This window comes from Saccostrea echinata, unplaced genomic scaffold, assembly GCF_033153115.1.
Source record: "Saccostrea echinata isolate AGI-Se365-2 ecotype Australia unplaced genomic scaffold, CSIRO_AGI_Sech_v1 ptg000029l, whole genome shotgun sequence".
Classification (NCBI taxonomy): domain Eukaryota; kingdom Metazoa; phylum Mollusca; class Bivalvia; order Ostreida; family Ostreidae; genus Saccostrea; species Saccostrea echinata.
Window position 1 is genome coordinate 8,892,567 of NW_026889778.1, and position 12,504 is coordinate 8,905,070.

The following is a 12,504-nucleotide window of genomic DNA, read 5'->3' on the forward strand; positions in this document are numbered from 1 at the left end:
TTAATTATCAATCTATTTCTATATATTTGTTCTATTAATTTTCGGTCTTGTTTGACATCTGTAGTTGAAGGTTAATTGTTTCTATTTGATGTTTAGAAAGGGCATTTTTGCACATGGTAGCAATATCTAATTCTTGACATCTCTTTCCTGTCTCACGATATCAATGTCATTTACTCATACGTGTTATCAACTTTATGGTTACATCTTAGGATTGTGTTCTTTGAATTTGTTATGCTTAGCTCTACCTAATTTCAGTCTTGTAAATTAATGTCATACGGATTCCCCCTGTTCATGCTACTTCCTTATCCTTAAGTTAATTGGCTGGACAGAAAGAAAGTGGGCGGAGTTGTCAAAGCTTAGATGTGAGTGAGTTTGTATGTGAGTCAATCTATGAAAATTCTTTGTAAAATTCAGTTTGTTCCATCTACGAAATCAGTTTGTTTCTAAAATGCATTTGTGAAATTAATATTTTTGGACTTACAATAAATTCTGAACTTTAAAACCGTTTTATCATTTGGCAACAATATTACACCCTTAAGCCTTCTTTTTTCTAACGATCATTTCTTTTTTAACGTACGTCCCATCCCACAGACTTGAAAGTCATTTTTAAAAAAAAATTCAATATGAAGGAAAATAAATTCTGTTGCAATTTGTTTAAGGTTTCTAATAATTTGATTGGACTCTTCTTAATCTACATTAGAGATGAATTAGTTCCTGGAGCGCAACCTGTCTGGATCCGCACCTACATATTGATATTCAGTAATATCTAAAAATATAAGTCGTTGGTTGTAACATGTGTAAAGACGATCATCAAGACCATGCAGTAAACACATGGTAAATACATGAGTATTTCAAGAAAACTTGTGTGCAACTACGTTACTGAATTAAGGGACTTAAGAAGTTTTGCTGTGGAATAGCTAGGATTTGTCAATTCACATTGTAAGTTTTTATTTTTGTACATTCAATTGTTTAAAACTCTTTGTTGATATATATATTTAATTCCTGTTATACGGTATATAGTCATGTAATGCTTGTGTTTCATTTTGCACAGTCCCAAGGATGGTTTTATGCTAGTAATATATCATTTATAATATATCATTTATATGCTCGATATTTTTCTATTTTATCAAGATTTTCTTTATTATATAATAATGTACTTGATCATGAATGTTTTTGATATTCCACGTGAAAACAAACTATAAATAGAACTGGGTTTTCGTGCATCTATTTTTAGCGGAAAACGTGGGAAAGACAAAGTATCAGCCAACTGTCTTAATTAAAAGTCATGCAATAGCTTAATTGCATATTACCTAGCGCATAGGGGGCTTTTTGTTCTAGCACATAAGCGATAAAGCGGAAGTAGGTTCAACACCGGACAAACAACTAACAAGCTTGACACAGTTCATTGTTTTCACGTGTTCTGCGACGTATAATAATGCCCGTAAAACATTGCTGTTATGGCGATTGTAATAGCGACTCGAGATATATCGGACGGAAGTCAAACATGGATGGTGTAAAGTTTATTCCCTTCCCGAAACCGAAAACGCAGCTTGAAAAATGTCAACGTTGGGTCAGGCTGTGCGGAAGGAAACACTTCACTGTTGAGAGCATTCGGAAAGAGACCTATATTTGCTCAAAGCACTTCGTCGGAGGAAATGGGCCTTCGGATTCACATCCAGACCCGCTACCAGCAGTAAGTACAGAATTTGAGAGAAATTTGCTGTCGGCAAAGAAAAAACGAAAACCACCAACCTCAAGACCGTCACCTAAGAAGCGCCCTAGAAAGTGTTTGATTAATGACGAGGACGAATCTCAAGACAGCGCTGATTCATGCATTGAATCATTCATTTTAGAGACCGTTTCAAATGAGCATGATTATACCTGCTTAACTTCCAGTAGCACTAGTGTTGAACATGGACATGAAATATTTGAATCTACAAGTTATGTTCAGGCACCTGAGGTTGAGGAGATTTGGTTTGATGCAGCCAGTGAAGTTCCATGTCTAGCAGGTAACATTTAAATATACAATAAGATGACAAATTTTTTTCTCAACATATTTCGAAATAAGTGTAAATAAATTTTTTTTTAAATGATATTATAGGGGAAGAAGAAGTTACCACCACAACTTCTACTGACGCTCTTGTTCAGACAACATGTGTTTCAATGTCGGATGTTGGAACCCAGACATGTGTGCATTTCCAACATATTCACAAATATGCTGACGAGGAATTGATGGACAGAAACCAAATGAGTAGAAAGTTGTTTCTGTCATCAGTACTGCAGGATAGCAACAGCTGCAAATTTTACACAGGTACATGTATGTGCCACTGCATGTTTTAAAATTAAGGAAAATAGCACAAAATTTGGGTGCATATAAATTATGATCACATGCAAGTTTTTTTCTTTTAAATTCAATTACAGGCTTAAATCTGTCCATCTTCCTGTTCTTATTTCAATGGATTAGACCAAAAGCAGAAAAGCTGAACTACTGGAGGGGACAGGATACAACAGATTTCAAAGGAGTGAGTCCCCCCCCCTTAAAAAATCGATTTAATTATGCTTTTCCATACGTTATAAGTAACTATAAATGTATTTCAATTTATATAAAAATATAAGTACTGGGTATTTTTTATTCTATTTAATCCAATTTTGTTGGCTCGGAAAGCTGGTCCAAAGAGGAAACTTTCACTGAGAGAAGAATTTGTGATCACTTTGGTTCGTCTTAAACGTGGGTTAGATGTAGAAGTGTTGGGTGATTTAGTTGGTATTCATCCATCGAGTATCAGTCGGATTTTCACAACATGGATAAATTTTTTGTATCTGGAGTTGAATTTTTTAATTTCATGGCCAAATAAAGAGCAGATAACAGCTAACTTACCAAAAGCATTCAAATATTTCCCAAAGACCAGATCAATTATAGACTGTACAGAATTTTTTATTCAGAAACCAAGTTTACCATCCTCTCAGAGAGTAACCTGGTCTAATTATAAACACCACAATACCCTGAAGGCACTTATCTCCATTTCTCCCACAGGATCATTTACTTTCATTTCTAAACTTTTCACTGGTAGTATTTCAGACCGACGTATTGTTGAGGAAAGTGGTTATCTTGAATATTTAGAACATGGAGATGATATTATGGCTGACCGTGGATTTTTAATACGAGATCTCTTAGCCAGAAGATCATGTACTCTGAATATACCGCCTTACTCTATGGGTAGACAGTTGAGCAGTAGAGCAGTGACAAAGACAAGACGGATTGCAAGTGCCCGGATTCATGTGGAGCGTGCCATTGGAAGGTTAAAAACATTTAAAATTTTACAAAGAACTATGCCTTTAAGACTACATCCTTTATTTGATCAAGTTTTGGGTGTTTGTGCCTGTATTTGCAATTTAGATTCAAAGTTAGTCAAATGAAATGTAAAATCAATCTGAAGCATGTTTAGTAATTATAAAATCAACATGATTTAATGATCATATAATTTATGAAATATGTACAATTGTATTGATCAACTCTTAAGTAATCTTTATATTTCATTATTTCATACATTCATGTATAATTGCAAATGAATTAATGCAAGCAGAGTTCAACTGTTAAGTCTATCATCAATTCAATCTTACATTTTAAAGTATATAATTATTTGCTCAAATACCAGGTATCTGACAATATAATAAATGAAAAACTGAAAAAATTATGTATTAAGATGAAAAATATATAAAATAATATACAAGGAAAATATATTTGTTATTGTTTTAACAGCACAGGAAGAACATACATCTTGTGAAACAATACAAGTTTCTGTGCCATACTAGAGAAAAATTTTTTATCAAAATGAACATGAGAGACATGAATTCCTTTCTGTGTGTATATAACCAGATCAGCATTTTCATAACCATAAAGACCTAACTGTCCCTGTATTTGTGCATAATATGCTGAATCTGGAGTTACAATCCAAGTCCCAGAGCTTTTGTCATAAATACATTTTGACTTGACTGCCACATCCTTTGGCTTTTCATTACGCATAGAATAAGGGCATTTTATTTCAACTATTTTTGGTGGGTGAGGAGGAATGCATTTACATGTGCATATGCCATCAACACTGCATCCAAGTACTGGAAACTCTTCACTTATAAGAAGCCCATTTTCTTTTACTCTCAGGCATCTGTGTTGGCGACGCCGTAATCTGAAGTACATGTCACGGGCCACATTTTCCTTTTCCCTTCCCCATTTTAATGGCGCGGGTAAGGCGTGATCTTCTATTCGATTTTCACCCATCAAGCTTCTCATAAATGATTTTGATGGTTCTTTTTTGTCATCGATATACTTGTTGGCTTGTTTAAAGTTTGAAGCTGTTAAAAGACCAACCCTCATCTCATACCATGCTTCATTTGTAGCTTGTCCTTGGGTATATTCATTAATGTTGGATATATCTTCTTTGGAATAGTTGATGGAATTATAAAAATCTTCAACGTCCATGTTTCCAGCATGGCTTTCCATGAATTTCTTTGCTTTGTAAGAAATAGATAGTTGATCGAGGTCTTGCAATTTTGGATCAGGATGACTTTTGTTTGGAAAATCCTCAGGGTTAATCAAAATATCAAGAGCCTGGGCATTTGCAGCTATCTAAAATGTACACGTTGTATATTATGTTGGGGGAAAAACAGATTGCAAGGAAATGATTTAATTGGAAGTAATTTTTTTTATTACTTATTAACAAGTTGAACAAGTTCTGTTACTGTACAATATATATATATATATATATATATATATATATATATATATATATATATATATATGATACCTCTTGTAATTTAAGGCCAAATTCCCTCTTTTCTTGATCTTGCATTGTTTGTCCAATGGCCTTGGGTCAAACAAATCAATGTGGGGTTTCCCTGGTACATGTTGCTCTTCTTCACAAACATACCTGGCTTTCGTAACAGTAAGATGTCTTACTGGCAAGGAGATGTCATGCTTACGAGCTCTTTTTTTCCACTGGTTTTCCCCATCAGTGCATGACTTGGCCTGAAATGCCTCCAACTCATAAAGAGCTGCAGCTAGGTGTCTGCATGCCCCATCTGACCTACAAAATTAATGTATAATATTATAAATAGAATTCATTAAGTTTATCATAATTTTAATATTAGTTTAATACATAAGTATGAGAACTCCAAATATATGTATATTAACTTACCCTCCCAAACACTCACAATGCCCTGTGATAACATCACCATCTTCTTTATCAAGTGAAAACCACAATGAATAAAAATCTTTATTGAGATATGTTTTATCTCTCTGTGTTGGTTTCACTTTAGCTTTGAAAAGACAAATTTTATCAGTTTCCTGAAGCGGGTTAAACAACAGACTCTCTACATGTCCGTCATAAAATAATCGGTAGTCCTCAAAGGATTTGTAACCCTTCAGTTTTCGTCCATCGTAATCAGATTTGTTAAATATTAAATAATTAAAAACATCTATGAGTCCGAAATCTGGAATATGCGCAAAATCTGACGTATACCCATCCATTTTTAAAGGATCTTCATTTGGAAGGCCGGCTTTCTTCAGTTTTGATTGTATGTCATTATAAACAGAATCTCTACGAAAATCTGGGTCAACAGGTAAATCCAGCTGTTTAACAGCGATTGCGATCTCCCTCAAGGTGCGTTTGTTATAGCCCGACACCGTAACGCCCCTTGCTCGCAAATAATCTTGCAACTCAGGTAAACGACAGGTATTTAAACACAGTGACATTTCAATCGATTAGTATGTTCTGTCAAGCGAAACCACGTTTGTTTGTCCGGTGGAACTCTTCTGTGTTTTAAGAACGATAACTCTAAATGCTTGTTCAATGCAAGGGAAAGATAATTGGCAAACGGACTATTCTATCCAAAATTTTGAAAGAAATAATAAAATTTCAATTTAGTGTCTATACAGCCTTTTAAAGATAATTCATACATACTAGCTAGCTATCCTAACCATGAGTGCTTAAAGAGACTCAAACATTTTTTCAGGAGAAGAAAGTTTCTGCAAGTATGAATATCGTAGGAATCCCCACAAAATCCATCACTACAACCCCACAGTTACAGACTCCCACTATAGTGAAGGGTTCTAAAGAACTACTGAACATCCTTCTCCAGAATGTAACCATGCTACCGACAAATGTTTCAAAATATGCTTCCCACGAACCCGGAGTCCCGCAGACGTTTATCGAGGTGTCAGAATTTAACTGGATACCAATTGTTGTACCAGTATGCATAATCTCTGTCTTGTTGATGTCTGTAATGTTGGTCTTTCTCTTCAGAAGGTGTAAAAAATCCAGAAAAGAACAATTTGAAATAAAGTCAACGTATGGTAAAAGCGATGCAGAAGATGAAGATTCAGACTTACCTACATGCCCAAACACTCTGAATGGTTCTTTGTGTACACTGGAAGACGATGACAAAAACAAAAGCACTCAACCCTTAATGCTTTCCATTGATATGCATTCTTTTCAGAGTGATGCAGAGGGCTAGTCCCCCCCCCCCCCCTTGCGCACTGCTTTTTCACTCCCAGAGTGCAGTGGTGGGGGCGGGGGAACCAGGCTATGCAGAGGGCACGAAAAGCCGAAAAACCAGACCAATGCCATTTTGCATGATATCACCGTACTCAGTGCACTACAGAAGTTTTCAATGATGGTGCTGATCCTCACTGAGAAAGAGCTGGGTACGTTAAGACCGATTTACGGCCCTGTAAAATCAGCAAAAATTAAACGCACGATTACATTCTATCAATTGTATCAATTAACTGTTAAGGTTTACCTGTGTGTGAAATAGGAATAAATTTTTCTCAACTCACGTGCCCTTTTATTTATATAACGTTCAAAACCGGTCTAATATTCCGGAATTCCCCTATTTTGGACGTTTTCCTCCTCTTCAAGTCTATATTTCGATATGGCCGCATCCGAGTATGTATGCGAAACTTTGCAGAAAGAACAAATACACTACGATTTTTAATATTAAAGAGAAAAAATAACCTTACAAAAGTGCGGCCACATCCGTTTTTACAAAAAACTGAAGTAAAAAACGCTGCATTTTTTAATAGACGTCACCTTTTCTCCACAATAAAATCTATATTTTTAAAGAAATTAATTGTTTAATTCTATATCTGAAGGCTTTATTATTTTTTTATTGTTTTTTAAATTCAATTCTGCATTTGAAAAAATTAATTTAATACAATTATTTATGTAAATGAAAACCATATGAACCTTTCTCAGTGAAATTTACTATGGGACATTACATGTAAATTAGTGACGCAATGCATTGAAAAAAATGACGTCACAAAGAGCAATCATGTTGAAAATATGTACCTGAAACAATTTCTTCAGTCTTCGCAACTATGATAAATATTCAACCAATATTTACAGCGTGAAAAAGTAATTTAACGACATAAGTTGAGATGGTTCAGACAATCAATTTACATTTAACACTACATGTACCTCCAATTAAAACGCGCGTCTCCTTCATTGTGGACATTGACTTTATTTGACTTTAAGAAAAGATTATTTTTAACATTTTTATTGAAAATAATCAGCTTTTTAAGCATGTTTTATTCGTTTTCAATTTATATATGTCTGGGATTCATGAATGTCAAAAGACAATAGCTAACGTTTTTGTTTGTTTGTTTGTTTGTTTGTTTGTTTGTTTTTTTTTTTTTTGGGGGGGGGGGGGGTTAGATTGGAAGCTTGGATTACATGTATAGCAGACACCATTTGAATATTTCTTCTCAAAACTTGTTATCCTTGTCACTGTCTTGTTGCAGATTTTTATTTGACAAAATTAATTATGTCAGAAAGGATTCTTGTGTTTTATCGCATAATAGGATGTGTTTTATATAGTCTATGACAAAATACTTCTAAATCTGCCACTGCCGGCCTACATTTACTTATTGAAGGTCAGCAGCTGGGAATGGAAAAGTTCTTGCATGTATTTACACTTATTAATTATATATACATTTATCATGCCGATCGGAATATTGACATCAGTGTTTTCAAGTAAAATTGGGTTTAATTTATAATTTACAAGGAGTTTTAGATAATTATGTTAACCAAGTTTATAATGCTTAAAAAACGTATACAGTGGTGTACGCTTTCAGTATTTTCTATGAAAATTTAAGCGAAACATGATACAATCAACCTTTTTTATTGTCTATAAATAAAGATTATCTGTTCCCGTGCAGTTCTGTAAGAAATGCAAACACGATCTTGCATTACTTGTGGACAAGACACCTCCTTTCCGCTCCATATAATCGATGGTTTAACTCGTTATTTTTTTTTCTTCAGAAATTGTTTTCCTAATACATTTTAAGACATTCCAAGTCTTGAAATGAAAAAAAAAGAAAGAAAAAAGATACTCTTTAGATATTTATCTGTATAAATACGAATGTACATATTAACTACATGTACACTACTGTTAATCTTGAAGTAAGCGAGTATTTTTAAAAGGATTTTATCAAGATTATCCATAAAATAATAGTACCCGGTAATATATTTCATAGGAAATATGTTTAGTATTCTAATAGATGTTCATCGGGACTCGAGAAGCGTCCTGTCCAATATCACCTCTGTGAAAACGGCGGTGCACATTATCGCTAAATTTTAAAGATTCAACGTCCGTGATGATAATCCGTTCCAGAAAAAAAACAAATTGAAAGTATTTTATTGTTACTACAAGGACATATGCACAAGGAAAAGCCCCAGAGAGTTAAGTGATAAAATTATCATTGTCACTGAAATAATTATATCAAATACATGTATCTACGGCTGTGTAACATGTAAACATAGGGAGGAGTTCTAAAGAAAATCTTTATCTATTTTAATGCAGTTTTTGTCTTAGTAGATGACGTGATGTATCGTCTTGCAATTCATGTCAGCAGTTTGTTAGGTATATTTTTTAAGATTTTTTTTTATCCGACACTTACATGAAAAAGAAACATAATCAAGCTAGTGATCTAATCCGGGAATGGCAAGGATAACTCTATAAAGAAGCACTGTGACGTGTTTTGCGTATTGTTCCCACAAGTAACAAAATAACATAAGATTTCGTATAATTTGATAACTGAACTAGAAATAAAATCTCTATGTAGCTTATAAAAAGGGACGTGAAAGTGAATTTTGATTCTTCTATGTGAGTGTTCTGTTATTCTGCATTTCAATTATTTGTATTTTGTCTCTATGTAAATAGAAGGGGGGAGGCTTACCGATAATCAAATTATACATGTACTGTAATGAATATCAATAAAAAAATTATATCAGAATTTGTTTTAAAACTAAATACATCCCTTTCCAATTTCCTTTGGCTCCCCACTGGACTGTGACCGTTGATCGATCTTTTACTGATCGATATCAATGCAAGTGTCTGCCATTTCATGCTGCATTGCTTTGAAGACGACATGCGCATATTTTCATAGCTGACGCGGATAAACTCTATATGCAAATCATACATATAATATCATATCCTTATTTTTTTAACTTTTAGTTTTAGGGAATTATGCCCTTTAGAGTGTACTACAGGCTTCTGAATCCCTTCCCGAGAATTCGTGTGCATTTCCTGTCGAATTCACTACACAGATTTAGGCATATAATTTTCGATTTTGTGAATCAAGTAATGAGTATGTACATGCAAAGTAATGTGTTTGTCTCTAAAATAAAATTATTAGCATTGGCTATATAAAATATTTTGTTCATCGTAAAATTGATCTAAACAAATCGCAAACCCTTTTTTAAGCTTTCGGAGATTCACGGTTTTTATTCGAAGCAAAATTTTTAAAGGTCTGTAACGCAAGTTATGATAAGACCATTCCAAGTTTTTTTTATGTGCATTGTACGCGGACAAATTGGTTTTGAGGTTATAAAATTAAAAACAAACACAAATTAAAATTGATAAATACAAATCTTTGAGACGCAACCACAAAGTTAACTCAAATTAAAATCAACAAATACGAATCTCTGAAATGCATTTTACTCTTTTGGGATTGACATCTCTCTTTTTTAAGTGGTGTATTAATTTTTTTTTTTATTTCAATAAACTAGTAGTTAAACTAAGTTTTATGGCGAGGAGAGGTCTCAAATGATAATAAGAAATTCTAGAACTGTTCTGAAAATGCTGCGTTTTTCTCCTTTTGGTTTGTGTGTTTTCTCGGATAGGAAGATAGGTTAGGATGGACGCTAAACAAAGAAAAAACTTGGAATGGTCTCATCAATCAGTACTCTTATAACCGGTCTCCTCTTGTGGTTTTAACATAGAAAGTAATTGTGTATAAGTATATTGGGGATTGTTCCTGGTTAGGGTATTTTACATGAACCAGCAGTAAAGCGGATCCACTGGAATGAATAAATAACGATCTATAAAAGAAATCCTATCATCAGAGAACAAATTTTTAACGCAGTTTAAGACACCTCGTAACCCTGTAATAGTGAGTAATTTATACGTTTATCAAAAAAAAAAAAAAAAAAAAAAAAAAAAAAAAAAAAAAACGAAATTAGTAGCGCTGCCATTTGTTGGAATGGAAAAGGGGAGTGATGTTGATGGCTTTTTCATTGCCAAAAATCCAATTTTGACAACTTTATATGGGACGTTCCAATTTTCTTTTTAATACTGATTCATGTATCTTTAAAAATTTTAGTGTAACTTCATAGACAATGCGGAAAATGATTGAAGAAATCATTAGGACATTTTTACATTAAAAAAATGATAAATTTGATACGAGCACAATTTCATAGGAAGTACTACCTTGTCTCGTCTGTATGGATGAATCAAGCTTCATTACTTGTCTGATGAAATCGTTTGTAATAAAATTATATTTCCTTTAAATTATTTTACTCCTTCCAGCTATCAAAGATACATTACGATGAATTGAAATAAAAGTTCAAAATTGTTTTCTGAAACATAAGGCAGGTTAAAGTTAATAGTTTCCAGTTCAGAGAATTTACAGATTTCTTTTAACGTAACGTTAAAATCAGTAACGCCGTGGTGACGTTATCACGTCAAAATTTGTAATTTCTAAAGAAAACTCCCCATTTTTCGAGACCTCTGATGGAAAAACGGTTTGTGATAATTAAAAAAAATAAAATGATTTTGAAAGGACACATCGTCGGCATGTTTGTAAAAAACTGAAATCAAATTTGGAGACAGGGCCGCTCTGTTATACTTAACGTACCCAGTTCTTTACGTAATGTGAATACAACTACAGGTACCTATAGACAGCTACAGAAATTGAATGGCGAGTCGGAAGAAACAATTGTATGCAGAAAATGTTGCAATTAGCATATGATTAATCAGTGTACATTGTTTTCTATTTGTATATTTCACTATATATTGTTTTGTATATTTTTTTTTTGTATATTCGATACTATAGTGATATTCAATTTATATCGGATATTTTGTATTTATATTGTATGATTTTCTGTATGTACCATTATTTGTATAATATATATCATATTTATACTGTGATTCTAATATAAAGTTTCCTTTTTCAATTTGTATTTTTATACGAATTACATTTGTATTTGATAGCAAAATGTATTTATATTCTAGTATCGAATAAATACTCAAACAGTGAAATATTTGAATTGTTTATAGTTGGTATAGTAAGCGATGAATCAACGGTCACGCTTGAGTCAGTGAAGTGCTAGAAAAAAATCTGCAAAGATTCAATGTTTTTAAACTCCAATGAAATAAATTAACTTTTCTGTTGAAATGAAATAGTACATATACAGTCTGATTATCAATAACTTCTCTTAGTTACTTTTAATATGTGCTGATGGGAAACAAATACCAGGAATATACTAGTAGAATATTACAAAGCTGATATGCCAATGATCGGGAGGGGGGGGGGGATTTAATTTATATGACAACAGGTTGTATGTGCATGCTAGCAAGGTCATTCTATCGAATAACTGTAGAATTTGCAAAATGTTGACTTTATATGAGATTGCTGATACCCATGTTACAGCAATTAATTTATCTGTCAGTAGCAGGCGGGGGGGGGGGGGGGGCTGAACTATCAAATCCATATCTTCATATGGATTCTTCAGGAATTTTTGTAATGAAGCGCAGTTTTCACACGCGCCCACATTTTTTTATTCTTGGCAGAGACCATTTTTAAACAGTTTTCAGCTCATTTATCTTTAAAAGTGAATTTCTTTGCAAAGACAGTAGGGAAATATCCAAATATCAAAAAAGGTGTGTCAGACTCTGTGTTGTCTTTTATTTCGAGATTAGTGGGATTACGGATGAAAATTGTTAGTTCTGTTTATCAAACTGAGACCCGAAAGGAGACTTCTTTTAACGGAGTTTTTTCTAAAATAAATTTTGCTTCACAAGAATATAAAAACAGGTCGGCTACGAAAGCGACACAATTACTACTCATGGAATTCCAATATATTGTTGCAGATCCGTGGTCTCCAAATTCAATACATGATAGATATTGTGAAACTTTAATCCACACACTTTGGGGATTCTGGATATCGA

General features: G+C 33.4%; 1 protein-coding gene across 1 annotated transcript; it reads left to right on the top strand.

Annotated features, from left to right (window-relative positions):
- Positions 1–1,504: 1,504 nt before the first annotated feature.
- Positions 1,505–3,417, top strand: LOC133194932 (uncharacterized). Its single transcript, XM_061330830.1, has 4 exons — positions 1,505–2,009; positions 2,102–2,311; positions 2,422–2,522; positions 2,944–3,417. The coding sequence occupies exons 1-4, from the start codon at positions 1,505–1,507 to the stop codon at positions 3,415–3,417; spliced, it is 1,290 nt and encodes a 429-aa protein (XP_061186814.1).
- The last annotated feature ends 9,087 nt before the right edge of the window (positions 3,418–12,504 follow it).

What these genes read in the sequence shown, in the direction of transcription:
- LOC133194932 (XM_061330830.1), top strand. Translation starts at nt 1,505, where the DNA reads ATGGATGGTGTAAAGTTTATTCCCTTCCCGAAACCGAAAACGCAGCTT. An exon ending in TGAAGTTCCATGTCTAGCAG is followed by an intron (nt 2,010 to 2,101) that starts GTAACATTTAAA and finishes ATGATATTATAG; the next exon opens with GGGAAGAAGAAGTTACCACC. An exon ending in CAGCTGCAAATTTTACACAG is followed by an intron (nt 2,312 to 2,421) that starts GTACATGTATGT and finishes ATTCAATTACAG; the next exon opens with GCTTAAATCTGTCCATCTTC.